Below are 24209 nucleotides of genomic sequence, written 5' to 3'. Positions count from 1 at the left end.
CCGAAAGCGATACAGGACAGCCGCGACACCATACTTTTCGTCTCACATTTAACTTTTCTACAAAGTTGCTCTATATGAAAACGCATGGTGTTGTCCTAACGGTCAAGCAGCCCGCGCAGAGTGAGGCGGCCTTGTGATATTGGAACGAAACCAGGCTGGCTTATTACATACCACACTCATTTGCTGTTGTTTAACGGAATCCTTTGGTAAAAAAAAGCTCATACCTATGGTGATGTGTCTAACCGGTTTCGCTTTCTTCAGCTACCATGGAAACGCAGAGTTGTCCTCGGCTGACGTATTACTACCGGCTGCTGAGCCGCACCGTGCTGGTCTACCAAGACCCGGCGACCGGTCTGATACCATCGCAGAAGTACGAGCACCACGCCTGGGTGCGCGACAACGTGTACGCCGTGCTCTCGGTCTGGGCCCTCGCGCTCGCCTACCGTAAAAGGACCGAGCTTGACGAGGACCGCGCCCGCACCTACGAACTGGAGCAGTGCTGCGTCAAGTTGATGCGAAGTCTGCTCGGGGCCATGATGGAGCAGAAAGATAAGCTCGAAAAGTTTAAGGAGACGCACAACCCCACGGACTGTCTGCACGCCAAGTACAGCTCGGTCACCAAGGAAACTTGCACTAGCGACGAGGAGTGGGGACACCTGCAGATCGACGCGACGTCCCTCTTTCTACTTATTCTGGCCCAGATGACCGCCTCTGGCTTGCAGATAGTGTTTAATCTCGACGAAGTCGCTTTCGTGCAGAACCTCGTGTTCTACCTAGAGGGCGCCTACTGCATTCCCGACTACGGAATCTGGGAGCGCGGCGACAAGACCAACCGCGGGATACGCGAGCTAAACTCGAGTTCCGTTGGCATGGCCAAGGCCGCCATGGAGGCCATAAGCGAGCTCAACCTATTCGGGAGCTACGGCGGTCCGTCGTCGGTCATCCACGTCCTCTCTGACGAGGCCCAAGAGTGCGACGCTGTGCTGAGCGCTATGCTTCCGCGAGAGTCCTGCTCGAAGGAAGTGGACGCGGCCCTCATCTCAATCATCGGCTTCCCTGGTTTCGCCGTGACCGACCAAGAACTGATCGACCTCACCCGTCACGCAATCATCGACAAGCTGCAAGGACAGTACGGATGCAAGCGCTTTCTGCGCGACGGATACAAGACCGTCCGCGAAGACAAGACGAGGCAGTACTACGAGGGCTGGGAACTGCAGGGTTTCCACAACATCGAGTGCGAGTGGCCGCTGTTTTTCTGCTACCTGGTCATCGAGGCCTGCTTTCGCGAGGACCGCATCACCATGGACGAGTACAGTGACATGCTGGAGAGAGTCCTCATAAAGACTGATGATGGGATACGGCTCGTGCCAGAGATGTACGCCGTGCAGGCCGACAAAGTCAACAAGGAGTACGAGATGCCGGACACACAAGCCCGCATGCCCATCGGCCAAATTCCGTTCGTATGGGCTCAGTCCTTGTACATCGTGGGGCGTCTGATGCACGACGAACTCATCACGCCAGGAGAGATGGATCCACTGAACCGCCGGCTAGGCATGATCCAGCAGCCAGACGTCGTCGTACAGGTGCGTATACCTTGAGTGCGACCTATTTTGGATTAACCTTTTTACAGCGCTTTTCATACAACCGCCACCATACGAAGTTCTCGCAGTTTTGACAGAAACACACATACGTGAGGTATAACAAAGAGGCTTGAATAAAGGCCTCATTGCCTGCCTTGCCCGATGTCGAGTTTCTAGTGACAATTGTGCGTTCGTGTGCTTTTTCAACAGAGACGCTTCGCCACTGCTTTAACAGAAACCTGCCGCCTAAGCAATATAGCTCACATTTATATTAGATGCCACTTACCTAGCGTAATTCCCTTCGGCTTGCATGAGGTACCCGTCGCATCGCATGATTAGCGTTGTTGTGCAATATTCGAAGTGTGGTGTCAGTGCCGCTGGCCTAAGCACGGTAACTTCGTTGTAGCACATTAGTGCTAGTAAAAGAAGATTAGTACAAGGTCTGTTTTGCATCCACAGGTCGTTCTTCTGACCGAGACCTCCACTGTGCGTGATCGTTTCGCCGAGTTGTACCCCGGCATACAAAAATTGACCGAAGTGCAACCGATCGAAGTGCTACCGGGGCGGGTGCTCGGGCAGCTGTATTTGCACCTCGGTCAAAACCGAAAGATGGGTCTGTCTGGCCGCTTTAGCACCGACGTTGGCCTTCTAGCCACCAGCAAGATGTACACCCTCCAGGACCAACTATTTGTCTTCACGCCGCAGAACCTGGACAGTGAGGTGTTCCACCTCGTCAACGACGTTGACCTGTTCGTCAGCACACTGCGCTCGGACCTGGCCGTGCTGCGTACCCAGTGGCACATTCAGGGCCGGCCCACCATGGTTGTCATACTGAGACAGCGGCACCTCGTACACAACAAGCCGCCGCCCTCGCTGCGTCAGACCATCAAGAAACTTGCGTCCGGCTACATCAACGGGACGCGCGTTTGCTTGGGCACCCTGGACGACTTCATGAACACATCGTGCATGGCCAGCCTGGATTTCCTGTGCAACTACGAAGACGGCGACGCCGACAATCTAGACGTTTCCGTCCAGGATTACCTGGACAAGACGATTACCAACGCCGCCTTTCTCCGCGCAGGGGTAACGCCGAAGCATGTTCTGTCGGGTGCGTCGAGTGCGAGGGCGCGCCGGAAGATCGCTGTCGCCGGCATCATCAAGCGCAGTCGTTCGATACCGGTTCAAGACAGCGTGGTAGCCGATAGCGCGCATGCAGCCGGAACGTTATCGCCGGGCCAGGGCTCGGTGATGTGTACGCCCTCGATGTCCCGCCGCAGCTCTGACGACGAAGAGCACGGCCTGGTGATTCCAATGCAGGCGCCGCTTGTCGACGCCGCTACCGAGCTCCCGCTAGATAAAGTGGCCGAAGAGGAGCTGGTGAACACACTGCGCGAGACCGAATCTCTCGAGGAACAAGGGGACATCCTTCACTACCTGGCCCTGCGGAAGGGCCTGAACTGGGACACCGGCTTGGGCAAGCCGCACACCGTGATCACAGTGCGCGCGCTGTTCGAGGAGTTTTATGAGCGCGCCTGCGAAGAACACCAGTGGGGACTCGTGCGACACTTCGCGAGTTCTCTCGGCAAGCGGGTCGAGGACCTGGCCAAGAGCGTCACGGACCTGCTGGTGCGACAGAAGCAGGTGACCGTGGGTATGCCGCCGAACAACGAGGAGGTCATCACGCGACCCCTGTCCACGAAAGACCTGCTCGCCATCATCATGCGGGTGCACAAAGGTGACCAGAGCACGGCCATGCTGACCCAGGAGATTCTCGCGTACCTGGCCCTTTTCATACGCAGCAACCCGGGCCTCTTCCGCGAAATGCAGTGTCTCCGCATAGGGCCCATAATCCGGGTTAGTGGCGTTGTGCGGCCTCGCGGACTTAAACCAATCCGTCAAGTCTCCGGCTTTTAGTGAGTTGGCAGCGAGCGACGTGTAGAACAGGGTGAAATTGACGTGTGGGGGTAATTGTCGAGCCCACTTGCAAGCGTATATTAGGACAGTAAATTGGGCAAGTACGTTGGGTGTGGTTCATGGCATACAGAGACAAGTGAAGAAACGGACGACACGATTGCTTGCGTCATTCGTTTCTTCATGTTCCCGGCAAAACCATTTGACCAGAACTCATATTTACGAATTCAAATTGGACATAACATGCTTAAATGTCTAAAGTATGATGTAGGTTTGATATGCGTGAAAAGAACTCATTCGTTTACGCATTACGTACAAGTAGCCGCCGCCGTGGCTCAGTGGTTCAGGTGCTCGGCTGGTGACCCGAAAGACGCGTACACATTCGTTTCCTGCCGCGGCGGTCATATTTCGATGGAGGCGAACAGAGGCGCAGCCATAAATTGTTTTCGGGGGGCAGGGTGAGGTCGACACACTTTTATGTTCAAACTTTTTTATGTTCGTGCTTTTTTGTATGTGTGCGTATATATATATACACATGCAAGATGTAAAGATTTGCTGGTGGGAGGCGGCTGAACCCCACGATGTCGGCGCACGTTAAAGAACCCCATGATGTTCGAATTTATGCGGAGTCCTCTACTACAGCGTCTCCTGGCCGCGGCGGTCGTACTTTGTGACGTTAAGTACCGTAAACCAAACCAACCAGTGGTGCAGCCAGGCCTATGCCACTGCAACCGACCAACCATATAATCATCACGATTTTGTTAGAGTAACTAAGAAGCTGAAAGCTTTCCCTTAGTTGTGCTAAGGGAAAGCTCGGAGCGCTTTGCAATGCGCTCCGAGTTTTCCCATATAGCTGTGACACAGCCGGTACATATGCAACTTCTTATACCAGTCGCACTGCCGGCAAGTTTCACTACAAGGTGATCGCTTGACCCTAATACGCCAACGTATTCGCAGCCAACGGCTATAGCTTGTCCGTATGCCTTGAACGCTGCCATGTGATTCGGTCTGGTTACTCAATTCTTTTATTGAAAATATTAATGAATCGTGCCGTACATGGACGCATATATCGGCATGCAGTTCGCAGTAATTATTGAATGAAATGTTTTAATGTGGTTGTTGACAACCGTTCTGCCGCTGTCAATGGCTATTCGGCATGACAGCCGTGTTTGTACGCGTTGCAACGTGCAGGTGATGGCGTGGGAAATGGCTCGCAACTCCAGGCTCAACGCTTCGGAAGCTGTCGACGCGCTGCTGAACTTGAGCCCGTTCGACATGCAGTCGCTACTGATGAACATCATAAACGGCACGGAGCTGGATACGTCACGCGTACTCTCGTCGCTCCCCGGCTCCACTCCCGGTACTTTCCCCACTAAGCGCAGCGAGGCTGAAGCCATCTTGCACTTGGAAACCGAAGAGGCCTTGTCCATCGCTGTGGGGCCACAGGTACAACGAAGATCTTACAGCCATAGGCGTGCGCACCGGGGGGGGGGGGCAGCCCCCCCCTAATCACCTAAGAGGGGGCGCAAAATCTGCCCCGTACATTGACCCTTCTAGTCACCTAAGAGGGGGGGGGGGCGCAATATCTGCCCTATACATTGACTTGGAAGGGTGGGGGGGCGCTGCGACGACCCTTTGCCCCCCCCTAATGGGGAACCCTGCGCACGCCTATGCTTACAGCCATGGCGTGCGCAGAGGGGGCGGGGGCGGCCGCCCCCCTAGTCACCTAAGAAGAGGGGGGCGCATGTGCCCCATACATTCACTTAACAGGGGGGGGGGGCGCCGCGATGAACCTTCGCCCCCCCCCCCTGAAGAGGAACCCTGCGCACGCCTATGCTTACAGCTGCTGCCTCCTCAAACGCAAAAAGTTGGAAGACGCTTGAGCTTCGCCTCAAGAGCAGAACGCGATAGCGTGATCGGGCCCCGTTCGCGTCGCCTTTTCAACCAGTAGCCTCACTTCGCTTGTCGGCGGGCACCTCAACCGTGCCGTAAGGAAAGGAACGTCCGTGCGAGTAACTTTGGTTGTTTAAAACTATCTTAGAAAGCCTACTGCAAGTATACAGCTGCGAAGTGCCCATTATACGCCATAATTCCTTTTGTAAATCGGCGAAGGGCCCACTACGCGTCCGTAAAGCACGCGAAACTACGCAGCTGTTCACTTTGTTTATGCTTTTGCTGCTGCTGATAATTAAATATGGCTGAGCGCTTTGTAATGGGTGGGCCTTATTTAAACCACTCGTTGTGCAATTCACATGTCTTGACGCCTGGCACTATTTACGCTTATGCCACACATTACATGATTTAAGGAGTCTCCTCGCATTAGATGACTTTCGTTTAGGGTTCTATTCGGAAGCATTTGCAAGCAATGGCATTATGTGGTATAACAGCTGCCTGCCGCTCCGCAGAAGGCCGGGGTTCTATTCTCACTCAAGTGTAGTAGCTCTGTGCACATCGTGGGCTTACCAGGCATGTCGACAACAGTGGCGTTTAAAGGGTAACTTATGGTGTGACGTAACGTCAGCCACCACGTTAGAGTACATACGTCAGTAATATGGAAACTAAGTGCACTTTATTGTAGTCATGTCAATATCATACGTAATTTTCGTTAATGTATTCCTCCGGGGTTGAGCAATGCTTCAATATAGCTTGCTGAATCATAAGAATACAAATGTAATGTTGATTAGACTGCTGTAAAAGCGGAGCCAACACTGGGACCACAGACGTTAATCTGATATGACGCCTGTATCGTAGGAGCACGCACGTAGCGTTTATTGCTTTATTGTAAAATTAGATAGCCAGCACCACAACTGCACTTGACGTTGCACCTATATTACGCCTGCATAGGCTGTTTTTGCAAACCAGATAATATACCTTGCGTGACTCTGTGGTAGAATACCTGAGTGCCACGCAGGATGCTTGGGTTCGATTCCTGCTGGGACCCTAATTTTTATTATTTCCATTCGTCGGGCCAACACTGCCGATGTCGGTTATTGTTAACGCTCTCGCATTTAGATTACCAATGTCTGTTCTCGCCGTTCCTGGGTAGATATAAACTGTCAATCACCTGTTATGTGCCACACATGTCTGGAGGAAAGGGTTTGACTACGTACGCGACAGGATTTTCACCTCATGTCATGACCCGACAGTTATATTCGTCAAATCCTCATGCCCTCCCATGCCACCCAGACTTAGCCGGCTAGATAGATAGATAGAAACGCTCAAAGTGTCAAAGGTTTGCTAAGAAATTCTTCGCATTTAATACCGAACTTTTTTTTTTCACCGACGCTAAAACCCCGACGGAACGAAGCGTTGGAACTGCGAGGAGTCATTTTTCAATAACGCGGCAAGTTGGACAAGGAGAACAGATAGGTGGGAAAGTTGGTTTGTGTTCACAATTGTGGTATAGGGCAGCGCTTGACAGCCGCACTGTGGCGCTGCGGTGCGCCGGGCCGGGCTGGCCGGGCGCCATTTTTGAGGTTGTCACGCAGCAGAAGACCCATGCTTGCCAATGTGTTTGCTGTGTTTATGTGATGGGCGTTGTGTGGTGTTCCCTGACCTTCCGTGTGCTCGAGTGTTGCATTTACAATACTGCGGCGTTCGAACTTTACTCTACTGCTGCGTGCTTCATGGACTTGTAAAATTGTCCAGGCAGCAACACATTGTTGCGCGTCGATCGAGTTGCATCAAATCAACTATGCATGGTCGACTGCGCGGTTTACGGTTGCTCCAACCGCACTAAAAAGAAGTTCAACCGGCTCAACGACGAGAACTTTAAAAGTCAAACGAGGACAGTGTGCGAATACAACACTAAGCGCAACACTTTTGTTGCTATTGGCTACAACAGTCACGCGTAAAACAATGAAGGACAATAATGAAATTTGGCAACGCGAAATGACAAGGGATATTGATCATCTTGCTGCCTTATTGCTGATCGCCGACAAGCGCGCAATCGAGAGAGCATCAGTTATTATCGGCGTTTCTGTGCACTCGCTGCCTAGGCCGTGTTTTTAGCGAAGTATGCCGCCGTCGTCACTTTAACTCCACCCTAGACAGGAGAGAAATCCAGAGGCGTCCTATCCTGTCTAGGGTGGGCGTCCTACCCTGTATTCTTTTTTGTTTCCCTTGGTTCTCAGTTCGCGCCACAAATCTTTTGAAAACGAAAAGTCAAGAGACGATGGCGCATCGCGTGACAAGAAACGGCGAAAGTGCACAATGATGGCATTCCCTGCGGCTGCAGCCTGCGTTTCAATATGTTGGCCCCATTGTTTGTAGGTGACACAGGGCCTGTGGATGCGTCGTCGCCGACTGGACGGCACGCTGAACCGAGTACCTGTGGGCTTCTACGGGCAAGTGTGGGGTATCTTGGAGCGCTGCCCGGGTGTGTGGGTGCGCGGATACTGCCTGCCCGTAGCCCTCACGAAGGAGATGACTGCGGGAGAGATCAAGTTCGCGCTACGCGTCGAAGAGATGCTGAACAAGGTGAGCCTATTATATATAACCAGGCCCGTAGCCAGGTATTTGTTTCGAGGGGGGGGGGGGGGGGGGGGGGGCACTTGCTGAAAGCCTTGACTATTTGAGAAAAAACGCCTATTTTCATGATCTATTTTCGACAAAACACCATGTATCATCAAAATTTCGGGGGAGGGGGGGGGGGCCCTGGCTACGGGCCTGTATATAACGCGCAGAGTCCAAAGTTCGCGCCGTGACATGTCATATATGCAGTCATCCGAAAGGGCAGAAATCCAAAATAAATAAAAATCCAGCGCTAATGTCGCTCTTGTGTAGAGATTTGTGTAGTTCTAAACCCTGCGCTAAACGCAGCTCCAATACTGTGAAACCTGATAAGTGCGTAGCACGGGCAGCTATCGATTCCCATTGCGCTGTTAGAACATGTCTATGAACGCATCTCTTGCGGGAGTTCGTAGTCAGGGTTGCCGTTGGGTAGATTCGAAAAGGAGCCAGAATTCAAGCTAAATGTAGCCAAAGTAGCCACGTCTTTTAATCTTATCGCCAAACTTGTAGCCAAATGGCAGAAAAGCGGTATTATGAAAAGAGTTTTCATCATTGAATAATATATAATACCATTTTGTGTCAGCAATAAAATAGCATACGAGCACAGTTATTTTCTCCTCATGCTTGGTCTTCAAGCTGTAAGCAAATTGCAAATAAATGAACATATTATAAGTTCCGTGCACCTGTATACATTCTATATAGAATAGATATAGTAATTGCCAGCGAGAGTGTAAGGTTGGAACATTCCAGCCAACCAGTCAGTAGGAATACTAATGGTAGAAGAAGGTCGTGCTTGAAGTCGCAGACTTCAAGCACGACCAGCTTCAAGTAGTGATATCCGCTTGAAGATGACCGGTCCAACTTCATTTTGTAGCGGATCTCTGTGTCTGTCAAGTTCACCCGAAAACACGCGCCGTGCATCAGCACTACGAAACTGACTCGCAGCGTCAGCATCGATGGCGGGCAGCGTGAACAGCGTGCTAGCCACGCGTATGCCAACATGCGCGCAATTTCGTCAGTTTTGATCTTAGACAAAAGGCGTACTTAATTTCATCTTTAATTTGTAAGTTATATTTCCGATTTCTTAATTTTTATTTAAATTAATAAAACCACCGAATTCTTGGCCAATCCTCCATAGTGGGTGTGAGACACTGACTAGGCGAACAAGACCTTCATCACTCCGTCTCGGCAGGCGCACCGCGCGTTGCGTTCAGGTACCTCGATGAGCACCATACTCATGGCGGGGCTAGGACACGCGTATACACCGGCTGACGCGTCAGAAAAGCATGGAAACAAAGGGTAGTCGTCAGGCTTGCTCGGTATTTTATCTGCAGATAATGAGAAAAAATGGCGACTGAATGCGCTAACATAGAGGTTCAAAGTAGCCAGAAAGTAGCCATGGCGCCAACCTGAAATTTTTGTCGCCAGACTGGGTCGTAAAGTAGCCAATTTGGCGCAAAGTAGCCACCAACGGCAACCCTGTTCGTAGTGTTCGCAACACCGGCGTTCGTGACAAGAGCAGTCGAGTGCCTGGCGAGGCGGTGGCGCCCTCTCTTGCGCGGCGCGGGTGTCAGCCGCATATTTCCGAAGTGTTTTCAGCTATTTTAAATTAAATATTGCAGTTACTTCTCGGTAATTTCTGTTAATTATATTATTTTAGACATCTTTCGTTTATTATAACCCGGTTTTTTTTTTTCAGTATTGCTAGCGTTGTTTTAGGCCTGTGTTGACTTGATTCTGAGCGTGGTCACGCCACATAAGATCTATGGAGGGACGACAAGCCCGGCTATTCCACTTTGTGAAGGTGAATGATCCGCGGAGCTGACGGGCGCACTCTGGTCAACCAGTCAGTAGGAATACTCTGCTCTTGTTGCCGTTCTTAAAGGGGTTATGCAACACTCTTTGAACATGGTCAGAAAATGCTACCCATAGATAGTCGAGGCTACTGCGAACACGTGAGCCAAACATCACAGCGCAGCACGCAGCATGAAATGCACAATTAAGTTTCAAAGTCGGCTAGAAATCGCTCGCCTGTCTTTCGACAAATGATTCCATATAACCACCCCCCCCCCCTCTTCCCCGTCACCTTTCGGCGCGTTCGCTGAGACGAATTAGGAGAGAGAAGCTCTTGAGGCGTGCGGCAGATTCCTGTAACTCTGCTCGTGCTTAGGCAGATTCTGAAAATTTTTGCGGCAGTCATGTCGTGAGGAAGTAAACTCCGATAGTGGGGTTATTCGATGATTGCTTGGATAAGGTTTGCAGGGCGCTGTTCCTCGCGCATTCTCACAATGAGTGGTCGGTCCATACTTAACTTTACGGTGCTTTAGTGGATGTTACGCGTCTTGCACGACGTCATCAACTTATTGTACCATTCACATCGACGCCAGCGGTCACTTTTCGCGTCCAAAAACAAAGCAAAAGCGATCGTCTGGCCGTGCACTCGCGCAGGTTCCGGAGCCCGAGTACCGGCAGCTGCTGGTCGAGGCGCTCATGGTGTTCAGCCTGATCGTCGAGAACGACGTGGTGAGCGACTTCAAGGTGCCCATTGACGTCGAGTCCGTGGTGCATCGAGCGCACGGTTTCTTCCTCGAGGACCAACTCCACTGCAACGGCGACGCGACGCTCTGTTGCGCGGCAGGCTCCAAAGGCCCTCCCGTCGCGCCTTGCCAGACGGTCGTTGGAATCTGCCAGCACTTCTACGACTCGGCACCCAGCGGCTGCTACGGCACCATGAGCTACCTGCTCCGGGCCGTCGCCTGCACGATACCCGACATGCAGATTACAGCGCTCGACTGCATGCCGTCGTAGCGCGTCGGTATCGCTATAGACTCGTCGGGCTTTTTTTTTTTTTTTGCACTAGCCGCGCCTTTGAGCCTGATATGATGAATTACATATGCGCGAAGCTCTTTTACGAGAAGCACTGGTCTGGGTATCAATTTTGCTGTCACGGTGTATAGCCGCGTCGCGGGCTGATGTTGCAAGCTGAACTTCACGGGGGTGGATTATAAGGGGGGGGGGTTAGGGATGCGCTCGCCACCACGTCTCATCTCGCCCATGCACAGGCAGGGGGACTTTGCGCTATCAAGAAGTGGAGTTCCTTACCGCTTCATATTATGAGGCTGAGGCCCTAATGCGCCGGAACGCGACTTCTCTTGATGAATGCTGTTATGCTCTGGACCTGGCATGTAGTTTGCTACTCTCGGGTACATTGTATTTTATATGCTCTAATTACTCCTGCTTAAGCTAACTCATGGCCTGCAGTATCTTGCAAGTGAAGACACTTGATTTTATTACTTTAAACGGTACCCACGATTGCTGTCAACTACAGCTCATAGCCTCGCGCCCGTTCTTCTCCTTTGAGACAAGGCTGCCTTTGGACCAAACCATGAATGTGTTTAATTTAAACGCGTGTTGTCATTCAACTGAGTACGCATTGTCGTACTCTTCCCCGAGACTTCTGTCACCATTGATCACTACGACGGACCTGCGCTCTTTTAGCACTTTAACGGGAAATTCTCTCTGCTTTTGGGGTCGTAGTTCAACTCCCGTCGCTCTCTCTTTGAAGCGAGGCAAAGGCCCCAACACTCGGTGCTTTTCTCGTTATTCTCGGCGAGAACTGTTCTACTGCGGTGCTGTGATAACCGAGCTTGAGTTGTCTTGTCCGTGTTCGCAGCATAGCGAAGCGGGCATGTGCCACAGAAATTGGGCAAGCTCCACTACTCCCCTCCGGTCCAATAAAAAGCTGTCTACAACTAGCCTAGAGGGTCTGTGCCAAGCAGCTCCTAGCATAGCATAGCCACGCCTAATATAGTACAGCAAGGTGCTGGGAAATAGAAGTGAGGGTGAGGAGTGATATGTGAGGATAAAGGAAAGGAGGGGAGAGGGTAAAATGTAGCATAGCCATGTACAGACACTATAACGGGGGTGGGTAAGGGAAGACGTGAGGATGAGTAGGGGAGAGTAAATCGTAGCATAGTCATGCATAGTATGGGGAAAGGGAAACGAGGGTGGGGAGTGATGCGAGGCTGAGGAGGACGAGAAGGAGGAGGGGCACGAGTGAAGGAGGGAGGCGAGTTGGAGACATGGAGTAGAGGAGCGGCGGCGCAGGTGGTAGGGTGAAGTCGGCCATGGGGGAAGGCAATGCGCAGCCGCGCCGAGCGCAGTGGTGTGGCGTTAGTGACGACGTCCTACCTTTGTATTACTCTGCACCACATCGCTGAGGCTTCCCCTCAGCGCCACTGTCCCTTGGTGTTTACAACGTTAAGTCGGTTAAAGCCACGCAAAATTTTAGTTTTCTTTTTTGTGTTTAGGTAGACGTCAGCCTGCTCTCTGCTCCCAAGCTGTCAACTTGCACATTACTGGTATCTGCGAGCTCCCCTCTCTTTGTAATGCACGAACCCACTCGATCATGCAGCGCACTGACGTGGTAAAAAAAAAAAATACATCAGACAAGCTCATAACAGTTCCGATCAACGATGAAATAATAGGCATTGAGACACAAATGTTAGCGTTCAAATTCATATCGACCCCAAAAATGCCCGACTTTATTATTTCATTTCTATGCCATAATTATAGCGGCTTATGTAAGCCGAGTTTGTTTACGACATGATGCTTACTAACAAACCATTTGTTTCAGGCGCGTTATACACTCGTGAAAGTCCGAAAGATGGCCTCTTTTTTCGTAGCTAAATGACGCCGGCATAGACAGAGAAATAGACGCAACGCCTGTTCACTAGGCCGGCTGTTCTATTCTGATTAGTCTTCGCGCTAACCGAGCGCGCGAGCCCGTTGCCGCTCTTCGTCATCACACTCGGCCATGACTGCGAGCGAACGAAGCTACCGACAATCACTCTGGTGGTCGGTGCTGGCTATGTCGCTGTGGACGCTGGCGCATGGCTTGAATCTTTGCCGATGATGGCTCTGGGGGACGACATTGGCTGTGCCGCGGTGGTCGACCTCGGCCACGCTGCTACTTTGCTTGGAAAGTTGCCTCATTCTCCTCTGGTGGACGGAATGGTTAGGTTGTTCGAAAGGATAAAACACTCGGAAAAGCGAGCCTGAACACCCTGGTAACATATATAGAGTTCTAAAAAAATCTAACAAAATAAAGGCAATAAGAAAACAAAGAAGTTCGCATTGAGAAAACAGGCACAAAACCTGTCTTTGTTAATATTATTGGCTACGACGTCTTGTTGGATACTGCGGAAATAAGTCGCCAGCGGTTGAAAAAAAAACAAACTCGATATAACGAATACAGATAGAACGTATTATCGCTTATAAAGAAGCCAATGAAAAGTACTCCCAGCATTATTACGGTGCTGTGGATATTCTTTTACGAGTTATCGGATGTAACGAAACCATTTTCGTGTCAAATGCGACTCCGTTATAATGAGGTATGTTTGTATATCGCAATGCTCGGACTCGAAGCCATATCAGGGTGACGTGGCGCTAAAAAACTCGGCCACGGCTTACAATGTCTCAGTTGCCATGTGCAAGGGCTTATCAAGATAGTACATGCAGTGTCAGAACCTCATGCGATTTAGTGACCATTACGATAACTGTTCTACTTCCATCACAGCGATCGTTTTTGTTTCGAAACACAGGTCAAAGTTTTCTTCGTTACCATAGAATCCCATGCTTTCCGCATGATCGCTTCTGTCGTCTCGTGAGTTTTGTTTCCTAGAAGCCCCCCCGTTTTTACACCTTCGCCCAGTGCGCTTAGGCTAGCGAAAAACTTTCTCTTTCCATAATCTGGGCTGTCCAGCGAGCCAGGGCTATCGCCGAGGACATCGCACGATGTTCCCCGGACGACGGCTCCTGGAGGCCTAGCCCGGGCCAGTGATTCCTCGTTGGACTCTAAATAAAGTTTATTACCTACCTACCTACCATCGAAAACGCACTAGTTTCGTGCTGCTGCCGCATGGGGCTCTAGTTGTGTGCCAAACAAAGCTGGATAAACGAAAGGAGAATTGTTTGAGAGGCTCGTTTTTTTTGTTAGACACAAGCTGATGAACCTAATAGACAATTAAAACAAGGAAAGAATAAGGGGCATTATTTGAATTTTTTAAAAAATTGTGTACTAATGACACAAATGAAAATGAAGTGGATGAAGAAACACCCTTACCATTTGTGGGGCTAATACCTGATCATGTTTTAATGTTTGAACAAAGAAACTACACTGCACGAAAGGCTTGATGCACTTTATTCGGAGATGCAAATTCATTCTGTCAGTGTCCTCAAGCAAGTGCAATCGAAACTTGTAACAGCGTTCAAGGAATGCCTTCGCGGTTACTTTCCTGAGACAATGCTGAAAAAGTGACTAATGAATTTCAATTGGTCACTCTTACCATTTATTGTATCATTTTGTTGCATACACAGCACAACAAATCAAGGCAACAAGACTACTTTAAGACTGATCAAGAACCAAGCTTTTCCAAGGAGGCACATCTTGAGAAAGCTGAAGAGTGGTGCAAACGGCACCTTATCGTGCACATAACTATCAAACCATGCATCTTGCATAGTGCAGACTCATTCCAAAGTGTAAGGAAAAGGTTTTTCAAAGAAAATTAAACAAAAAATTCCTAAAACAAGAAATCTAATGAGTTAAAGCCATGACAAAAAAGCTCTTTGGTGCCACACAGGGGTCGTGCATGACAGATTGATTTATGCGAAAACTCCGTAGGCTTGCAAAAGTACAAAAGTAAACTGGCGCAAAGTGAGTAGTAGTTGCCTCGAGACTCGATGGCGATATCACAACCAGCCGCACTGTATATTACAGAAGCATCTGTACACGTGGCTTATCAAAACAAACTGGGACAGGCGCTGCTCAGGTCTTTAACTTGGCAAGCTGGCGTTCTATTTCTTCGTCAGTTGGCAGGCGTGCCTTGGAACTCTCGCCAAGGGGATCAGACCTTGCAGACGGAGCAGCAGCAAGCTGCAGAAATGGGAAAGCAGGTATTGTGGCAATGCGCTGACCAGTGTGAACACAGCAAGACTGCTACTTAATAAGGGACATTAATGTTCTTTTTTGACAGTGGTACTGCTTCCATCTTTACCAAGTTCCATAATATCTATTCATTTTGTTACAGCGCGACAAACATAAGCTAAGGCGCTCAAACGACTGGACACGTCGTTTTTGTGCCATAGCTTTTTCCGTGTCTTTGTCGCGCTTTAGCAAAATGAACCAGTACCAACTAGCCCAGTTCACTGTACTCTTACCTAATACCTATCTAACATTGCCTACAAAGAAGGCATGGTGCAGTCCACATCAGATACATTTGCTCTATGCAGCAAATGCACGCTTATGCAGCTGTTCCGATTTCATATAGTAATGTGATGAATTTTGGCTCACCTTTCCAGTCATCTCGATGCCAATTTCGTCAAGAACCTTGTTGACAATGGCGTCCTGCTCTTCCTCATCACCGGATTCATCCAGGATAGAGTTGAGTGTGTCCTCAACTGTGCACAGAAAAAAAAATGCAGGCACCGATTATTGTACGCTCACAAATAACTTGCTGGCGGCCGCTCAGTTGCCACATTTCACTGCAACCAGTAGTAGAATGCACATTCAACTGACACTTGAGAAATTCTGAAGAACAGCAGTAAGACATCTGTACGAAAACTATTTTCATTCATTTGGCTGAAAAAGGATGAAGTACTAGAGAAACCCAAGGACATATTTCTCTTTACTTTTTATTCATGCTGGAACCTCGGCCTCAATATGTCGAGTGTTAGGTCTCGGATTTCAAAGCACTTTCTTGTACTCGGGCTGCTTTGGCTAAGAAATTCGTAGAACTTGCATAGTTGAGTCTTCTACTCCTCAGTAATGCAGTGTGATCTTTCTTCTTCACTGATACACAATTAACCAAACGTTGCAAGTACTGTCAGAATTTATGGCACTGCAGGTACTTCATGGTACTGTCGCCATTTGTCTTTTATATTTATAGCTCACAATAAGAAAGGCCATCTTGTTATTGCAGATACAAATGAATTATATAGCTTTAATTAGTCTGCTTTAATGGCCCTTCAACAACAGGTCATATGAAGTAACAATGGATGGCACAGGGGAAAGCTTTTGGGAGGCATGTTCGCCTTTTTGTCAACCGCATTCAGATTATCAATACACAAACGGCAGTTCATAATATTTAAAAAATGGCACAGTTTGCAGCACAGCAGGAAACTGGAGCACTTGCCTAGTTCCTCGGTCATTCCCATTTTTGTGCTCTCCTTCTCAAAGTCTTGCATCGTCTTGGCAATGTCCTGAGGCTTGATCTGCTTGTTCACTTCACCCATTGTCTGAAGAAAAAAAAGGTTTTTAGCAAATGTGGAAACACATCAGCAGCTTCAAAGGCGAAGCAAGCTCTCTTACCTTCGCAGTGGTGGCCATTGCATTCGCAAGTTTCACGTTTGCGTTCATCAGCTGAAAAATTGGGAAACTACAATAAGGTACTAAAAAACATCCCGGAATATCTATGCGAATAAAATCAAAGCACTGTAAGTACATCGTCTAAAATCCTCAAAACGCTAAGACATCCGTTTCTATGCGCTGTGGATGATTAAAACACCCTCAGGAAGGTTTTCCGTTGAAATGTTACATTTATTCATGTGTGGATCATAAAAGAATGTCTGACAGTAAAGACATGATCCTCGACATAAACAAGAATAATTTGAAAATTGAGAGGCTCGGTCTGTAGTATCACACAGATGAAGTCAAGAAAAGCATAGGAAAAACTGATTTGTAAAGATTGAAATTAGTTTTTGTCTCCTGCGTTTTCCGTGGTTCCACAGTGTGTTGAATTTGTGCAAATCAAAATTGACAGGGTTTTAGATACCGGCCTAAAATTAAATGATGCCATCACGTCACTGTTATACAGTGAACGGAAGAAGAGATACCGAGTAAAGAACTCTGGAGTAATGTAGGGGTGACAGGCAAGCAAGCCGATCTGTCCTTAATCCACACCTCCTTCGTACCTTTGCACTGGTCATACTCCATGCAAAATATGAGAACAATGTTTTGGCCTGAAATGGGCGTCAACAGTTGTGCATACCTTAGACTGCGAGCCGATGGCTTGCACTTTGGACGACGCAGCATACGTCCTCGCCTTCTGCTTTCGCAACTGCACAAGCTGCTTCGCTAAAACCGTGCATACCTGTGGAAGAAGGAAGCGTGAATGACATTACAGTTGAAACCACGCACCATGACAAGAACGGGACCATCGGCCAACACATCCCATGCAGCCAACCGACTTCATCACTTTCCGAGCGGGCGGAGACGTGCCAAAAGCTAAACTATCTGCTAAATAAAACTGTATCGCGTACCTGCTTATTTCCTTGATTAGCAGCTTTCTTGATTTCAAGTTCCTGGAAGAGAAAATGAGAGAGCAGTGTTTCAATGTGTCCGGTGTAACGAAGGCTCGTAGCGTTTCTCACCAGCTGTTTCTCCTGCCTTTCCAGCTCACGCCTGTCCCTCTCGATATCTCTCTGCGTCTTTCGAAGCTCCCTATTTTGCTGCCGCATTTGTTCTAAGGGAAACAAAACAAAAGGCGGGGGGGGGGGGGGATTACTTAGGCGCTTTCACATTTCTCCGATCGAGGCAACGACACACAGCTGACGCCGCTGCGGTTTCAAATATCTAGTGAACACTCCGATGACAGTACAGCGATCGCTGCCGGCTTACCTGCAGGCGACGTCTTTTTCCCGAAAAAACTCATTATTTGCTAGATTTCCTTCAGTTTGCCGTCTGAACAACGCATAACAGACGGCAGTTTCACAAACTTACTTCACACACGACGGCTTCGCTAGGGTGGCTAGCTTCGCACCTCCATTGAGTCATCGCACGGCTGCTAGCGGCAAACCGCAGTGTCGTAGTTAGTATATAAATTAAAAATAATAATGTCGTTGAAAAATTGTAAAATGTACTATAACTGTGATAACAGTATCCAAATCATGTTTTATTTTTAGGCATTTCTTTAACAAAAAGAAATTTTAGATTACCAATTGGCCCTCTAGCGGCTCACAAGCGAAGTTCAGCGCCACTCAAAACATGGCGGCCTCCACGAACTCCACGTTGTTGGACGACCTAAGGTATGAACCACTTCCAATTCGATGTTTCACCTTGTTTCGACGAGTTGTTGGTGTGAGTGCATCCTTCAAAAAGAATTCCAACATTTCAGCAAGAAGCCTGATGCGCTGCAAGAAGAGTTTGGCAACGATGGAGAAGTCCGCCAGGTCTGTCATACGGCGTATTTTGCATTCTCCAATGCGTGCGTATGTTTCTTTGCTTCGTTCGCTGTATTCACCCACCTGAACTCATAGATTGCGACGAACGTGCAGGCAGCTAGCGTCTACTAAACCGCCTTTTACCGATTTATATCCTACAAGTACTTGAGTACTACTTATTGCTCTAGTTTCGCATGGTAGTCGTACCGGCATCACAGGTGCACCCTTCAGCGATTATCGGAAGCTGCAGGCATGGTGACAAAATTGCCCCTCACTTCATCAATATATCTTGTAAGAACGAAAGGTTGCCAATGCGAAACAGTGGGGTCCGTGAGGGGAGACGTGGGGAGACGGACAAGCTTTGGGTGGAGACATGCGGTTCATTGAGGACCATGTAAAACCCGCGTATATATCTTCTCAGTGCCCTTTTTGAGAACTTGATTTTATTAAATGTGCTTTGAAACACTGTTGTGGCTTGCACTCTTCCTGTCGTTGCCATAGATGCAGCCACAAGCGCCGTGGTGCCACTCGGCATTGCTACTGTCAGTTTTTGTTGCACGCTCTTGGCAGAAAAACAATTCGCACAGGCAGAACTATTTTTACAGTGCAGCTAGAAACACAACACATACTGGCACACATGCTTCTGCTGGTCATATTACATTAGGCTGTCTCCTCTGTGACCTACTCTTCACCATAGAAAGGAGCCCAACGGTGCCGAGTTAGAATTCTAGTGTGCGATTTGAGATTTCATCTGGTACAAGTGTGTTTCTACATTAGGTTTGCCGTTTTTTTCTTTTTTTTCCTGACCATATTGTGTTACTGGTGCAGCCACTTCGCAAGGGTCGTGTTGACTCGTTTCGTCACAAGAAGTTGCTGGACGCTATTGGTTCCCTGGGAGGCAAAAAGTAAGTCACTTTTTTGCTGACATCTGCACACGTTTAAAATGTAACTTAGAAGAACTTGTTGCTGTGCTAGTTGGTGCAAAACTTCAAGAAAATAACTTAGACGCCTAAGTACCACCAGCAGAAAGAAAAGGCGCAAGAAAAGAGCGTCTTTTCTTGTGCCAGCTCTTTCTACAGGTAATGCTTAGGCTTCTAGGTTCTTTTTTTCTGTGTTTAGAAAGCTGGGCATGGGACCACTGCAAGACAGCTTCCCAGCACACGTAGTGAACGTTTCTTCCATGGCCTCTGTAATGAAGGAGCCTGCATGAAATAATTTAGCACAGAACTTGCTGCTTCTGGTTTGAGGCAAATTTAAATGCACAATCCCTTGTCTTCTTCAGCCCAAAAATTTTGAAAACTTGTTGGTTAGCAGCGTCATACAAGCCAAAGGTCAATGATCAGTGACGACGCACCCGTCACCCATGCAAACTCCCATCATGCCATTTATTCTCCGACCTCAATCCCCATAAAAAGAACAGATTAGCTCAGTCAGTAGTGAAGTTTCTTTTTATGGTTTGCCTTCCTCCGTAGCTGTAATTTGCAAGAAAGTGCGGTCTGTGACAGTAGCGGGTGTCGTTTGTGTTTCTGCACTGTGTGGTGCTACAGGGGCAACTTCATCATGCTGGCTTACGTTGAGGTCATGGGATTGATTCCCAGTTTTGGTAACCACGTTCTTGTGTTGTCGGAATGTGTGTGAGAATGCTTGTGTGCTTAAGTGGAGTTGCACATTAACGAACCTCAGGCAATTTAAAATATCTTGAAGCCCCAGCCCCCTCCACCTGTTAGGTCTGTATATTCAATGTAACGTAACTTGAACATAACTCTATATTCAGTCTTGTGCATGCTATATATTAAAGTGAGATTGAAGTGGCTTGGCCCACGCCATGATGTCATTTTTCATGTAATGTGTACTTTCAGTAAGGTGACTACACGGACTGAACCAAGCCTCACAGTCTCCGAGTATGACCTTTCAAAAGGTAAAATAAATGTTCCTTTTTTTAAAGCGTTCTTTACTTGCATTTTGAGATGAAGTTCTAGGTCATTGCATGTGCTACAGTTGCATGGAATGTTTTGTGCTAAACTAATTTGTGGAGCAGTTTGGGAAATATTTTGTCAACTAATTTGACATCATCTGTGTGTTCTGCTTTCACACTCTTTGATGCTGATTGTTTATTTTATTTGTTAGTTCGCCTGTAATTAAAAGAACATTAAGGAAGTATATTGAATATTTAACTGAACTACTGCATCAATCTCTTATGCTTCTGCAACAACAGTAGGGCCACTTTTACTGTCAGCGGTGTCCTAATTAACGAGAAAACATTTCAAAAGCCAAGGATAGGTGGCGTTGTGCCCCGACGTTGATGCTAATGTTTGCCAGCACAAGTTTTGAAAGCAACTTCTTGGAACTAGATGAAGATTTGCAAGTAAAGACGAAGTTTTTCAGGTGCAGTATTTTGAAGAAACTGTGAACCGAACCTAAACAGTTTCCATAGCTTTTAGTGTGCTAACTAATGCACTCCAAATCATGAATACAAAATACTTTAAAATCTGTGATGCTGTATTGGGACTAGCGACAATACTGGTGTTTCATCAACGTAGAATTCAGTACAGGGAACTGTTTTTCTTCACTAAGAACCAACAGTTTTATTCTTTAAAGTAATGATAATATGGTTTCAGAGGAATGCTTCATTATTTCAGACCTATTTATTCTTTCTGTAATGTTTAACGTTAGCATTGATTGTGTCTAGTGAATCGTTGTGAGGTCTCTAAAAATGATGTGAAAACATTGCCTATGCAATTCATATCTTGCATGGCATGCATGCAGCCTCGGTGGAGAAGGTGGCCGTGCACCAGCTGCTCATGAACCTCAAGAAGACTGACGCACATAGGCAGATCAAAAAGAAAGTGCGCTCCATTGTACGCAATGCCAAGGTGCTGGCCGAACCCTTGCCCCGACCTCAACAACAGAGGGTAAGTGAAATGCATTGCCCAACTAACCATTACTGCATATCAGTAGTTTGCACTAACTGACAGTTACCAAAGAATCTGGTTCTTATTTGAATGAACGCATGTCATATATTATCTGAGGTCCAGAAGGAGCATCACTTACTATTAAGCTATGCCATTATAGTATGTGAACATGTGTACATATACTTGCAAAAGATACTTCAATGCTCCCTCGGGAAAGTGCTCCCTTCTATGCTCTCTATTTCATGTAGCTACACCAGATAGCTTTGCTGTTTGAAAGATGTCAAGTGATTATCTAATTAGGCAGTCTTTAGTGACTTCTTTCTTGAGCTAGGAAAGCAAGGAAACAGCACATTAGACCAGAAAGAAAAGACGGCACACATGAAGATTAACAAGGGCTCGTTTGCATCTTGTCATGTTACAATCTGCTGTTTCTTCGCTCCCAAGTTTTTTTATGCACACTTGGAGCGCTAGGAAAGGGGAAACAGAAACGTAAAGAAGCACGGCATGAGTGCTGGACGCCGACCGGTATTACTACGCAAATGACAAGCAGGAAGGGCTCACATCGTCTGCAAAATTTTGAAGGTACACATAGCACACACACTGGCAGATTCAGCTCATTATCTCCCGCCTCTCCTTTCCCTCCTGTACATGTACGCATACACACATGCATACACGTGTACTTGCACCCATGGTTATGCGCACACATGTACATCCACCATCATCACTGTGTAAAGCAAAAGACAACCAGACCAGACAAAACTAGCAGGATTTTTTATTCCAAAGGCACTTCCCAAGCATGGAGAAGGACGTGAGTGATGACGATGGCTATATATACAAATGACAACGATGAAGTAGGTTAATAGTGCTTGCAATGCTATACACATATGGCACTCTGTCTAGCTTGGGAGTTTTTCACGGCCTTGACTTTGTACTTTGTGTGAAAGCCGCATTTCCAGCATCCACAGTTGCATGCCTCAAGACTTCTTAACCACGTTTGAGTCTTGCCACTTTGGGGCTGCTTTGTGTGGTGTGAGATTTGTGGCATTTTGTTTTCTTATTTCAGGCGCAGCGTCAGGTTGCATATGAAAAGGTCGGCGAGGAAGTCACTGTGTGGGAGCCCGTGGTCAGACAGAACCGTGTGGTAAGGACAGTTGTCTGTTGCGTGTAGTTGTATGGTTAAGATAGTATGCTTTCTTTTCCTTTTTTTCTCTCTTTCTCTGCTTTATAGTTTGCTTACAATTTATTGCATATGAAAACTATAAACGCATCAACACCTTCCCACTGTGAACCAGCTTATGTCACGGATTGTGACTGCAGAACGCATGTATGTGTCGGTGCTATGTCTTCTTAAAATGGTACTGCAGCACATTCACTTCCTCTCTTAGTAGCATGCTGTATGCAGGGTGTTGTTAAATATCGCTGAGTTGGTGGCGGTTCTTGGTGGTGACACCGTTAGTATGCAACCTCTAGTGAGGCCCATTTAATATAAGTTCTTAAAGCTCATATAGACGTCTCTTCGCAGCCTCCTAAATATACCATCTAACCATCGTTTCTGTGCGTTGCCTTATTTTATGTAATGTATGCAGAAAAAAGCTGTACTGATACCGTATATACTCGCATAATGATCGCACTTTTTTTTCAAAAAAATTGACGCCAACTTCGGGGTGCGATCATTACGCGGGGTAAATTTTCCGTGAAACAATATTCTGAGCACCGAAAACGCAAAGAAGTCGCTAATCTGAATTCTTACGATAGCTATCATGAACATAACCAAAAATAAAAGTAGAGTAAGGCTTACCTTTGTAATAAAATGCACGCATTACGCAGGAGCTACATGCATGGAACACTGACCTTTTATTTTTGAACTCTCTGACCCCCTAATGTTCATTCTGAGTCCGAAGCGTCACTGGCGTCAGTGTCGTCGCCGCACGATTCCCTGTCGGAATCGGCAGTGTCTTCACTGTCCCACAGACAGTCATCTTCTGTCCCGTCGAGCGCGTTGGAAATGCCAGTCTTCAAAGCTCTTGACGACCACCTCGTCGGAAATGGTACTCCACGCTTCGAGAATCCATGAGCAGAGGATTTCCACGGAGGGTCTCCTGATTTTGCCACTTGGCGTGAAATCGTGGTCGCCCGCCGCCATCCACACTGCGTACAGCCTCCGGACGTTGTCCTTGAACGGTTTGTTCAGTGACACATCCAGAGGCTGTAGCAGCGAAGTTAGACCCCCAGGAATCACTGCGATTTCCGTGCGCCGCTCCTTCAGCTCGGTACAGACACTGTCAACGAGATGGCCCCGAAAGCTGTCCAGCACAAGAAGTGAAGGAAGCAGAAGCGCTCCTGCTCTTCGCCCCCAAACCGTCTTGATCCAATCGACCATGAGGTCTGCCGTCATTCACCCTTTTGCTTGAGCGCGGATGTGGATGCCACGGGGAAAGTTCCCCTTCGGAATTGTTTTCCGCTTCAGAATCACGTACGGCGGCAGCTTCCGCCCGTCTGCCGTCACTGCGAGCATCACGGTGCATCGCTGCTTCTCCGCACCACACGTTTTCACGAGCACACTTCGAGCACCTTTCTCGTTCACAGTAGTGCTTCGAGGCATGTCAAACGTCAACGGCGTTTGGTTGGCGTTGCCTATCTGTGACAGCTGGAAACCGTTCTTCTGGCGTATCCTCGTGACGAACCTGTGAAAATCGATCACTTTGTCTTCGTACGCGGATGGAAGTCGCTGGCACAACGACGTCCGCCGCCTCAGCGACAGTTCATTCCGCCGCATGAAGCGTGTCGTCCAGCCGGAACTGGCGCGGAAGTCCTTTGTGGCTATTCCCAGCCTCCGGGAAACTGTGCACGCCTGCGTCCGTACCATGTCTAACGACACGGCACAACCGTCTTTGCGCATGTCCCTCACATATTCGAGGACTGCCTTTTCGATGTCAGGGAACTTGCCCGTTTTGGGTCCGCGGAAAGCCCGGCGCGTGCTGTTCGTAGCCATGAGCTTCTCGCGCTGTTTTTTCCAATATCGGATCCGGATTTCGTCGACGCCGAAATGTCTGCCGGCAGCGCGTAATCAAGCGCC

General features: G+C 48.2%; 3 protein-coding genes across 3 annotated transcripts in view; 2 read left to right on the top strand and 1 right to left on the bottom strand.

Annotated features, from left to right (window-relative positions):
• Positions 1-260: 260 nt before the first annotated feature.
• Positions 261-10820, top strand: LOC119396258 (probable phosphorylase b kinase regulatory subunit alpha). Its single transcript, XM_037663392.2, has 5 exons — positions 261-1583; positions 2040-3434; positions 4683-4922; positions 7764-7970; positions 10452-10820. The coding sequence occupies exons 1-5, from the start codon at positions 267-269 to the stop codon at positions 10809-10811; spliced, it is 3519 nt and encodes a 1172-aa protein (XP_037519320.2). The 5' UTR covers positions 261-266; the 3' UTR covers positions 10812-10820.
• A 3906-nt stretch (positions 10821-14726) lies between these two features.
• On the bottom strand, positions 14727-17847 carry LOC119396260 (charged multivesicular body protein 2b). Its single transcript, XM_037663395.2, has 8 exons — positions 17680-17847; positions 17433-17524; positions 17322-17363; positions 17051-17152; positions 16372-16422; positions 16196-16298; positions 15355-15461; positions 14727-14937 (listed from the first exon to the last, which is right to left on the bottom strand). Exons 1-8 carry the CDS (start codon positions 17711-17713, stop codon positions 14830-14832), a joined length of 639 nt encoding a protein of 212 aa, XP_037519323.1. The 5' UTR covers positions 17714-17847; the 3' UTR covers positions 14727-14829.
• Positions 17848-18009: 162 nt separating this feature from the next.
• The window catches only part of LOC119396259 (U3 small nucleolar RNA-associated protein 14 homolog A), a 25691-nt gene continuing 19491 nt past the window's right edge, over positions 18010-24209 (top strand). The window contains exons 1-6 of the mRNA XM_037663393.2: positions 18010-18086; positions 18176-18230; positions 19050-19126; positions 20081-20139; positions 20988-21133; positions 22197-22274. Coding sequence (XP_037519321.1) covers positions 18046-18086; positions 18176-18230; positions 19050-19126; positions 20081-20139; positions 20988-21133; positions 22197-22274 — 456 coding nt within the window. The 5' untranslated portion in view covers positions 18010-18045. The remainder of the gene's footprint in view (positions 18087-18175; positions 18231-19049; positions 19127-20080; positions 20140-20987; positions 21134-22196; positions 22275-24209) is intronic.

Source organism: Rhipicephalus sanguineus, chromosome 6, assembly GCF_013339695.2.
Source record: "Rhipicephalus sanguineus isolate Rsan-2018 chromosome 6, BIME_Rsan_1.4, whole genome shotgun sequence".
Lineage (NCBI taxonomy): Eukaryota > Metazoa > Arthropoda > Arachnida > Ixodida > Ixodidae > Rhipicephalus > Rhipicephalus sanguineus.
Note: the sequence above shows the minus strand (reverse complement) of the source record. Positions and strands in the feature narration are given on the sequence as shown.

What these genes read in the sequence shown, in the direction of transcription:
- LOC119396258 (XM_037663392.2), top strand. Translation starts at nt 267, where the DNA reads ATGGAAACGCAGAGTTGTCCTCGGCTGACGTATTACTACCGGCTGCTG. An exon ending in CCGAAGAGGCCTTGTCCATC is followed by an intron (nt 4,923 to 7,763) that starts GCTGTGGGGCCA and finishes CATTGTTTGTAG; the next exon opens with GTGACACAGGGCCTGTGGAT. An exon ending in TCGAAGAGATGCTGAACAAG is followed by an intron (nt 7,971 to 10,451) that starts GTGAGCCTATTA and finishes GCACTCGCGCAG; the next exon opens with GTTCCGGAGCCCGAGTACCG.
- LOC119396260 (XM_037663395.2), bottom strand. Translation starts at nt 17,713, where the DNA reads ATGAGTTTTTTCGGGAAAAAGACGTCGCCTGCAG. An exon ending in CCATCGGCTCGCAGTCTAAG is followed by an intron (nt 16,423 to 17,050) that starts GTATGCACAACT and finishes CCAATTTTTCAG; the next exon opens with CTGATGAACGCAAACGTGAA. An exon ending in GCATCGAGATGACTGGAAAG is followed by an intron (nt 14,938 to 15,354) that starts GTGAGCCAAAAT and finishes CCATTTCTGCAG; the next exon opens with CTTGCTGCTGCTCCGTCTGC.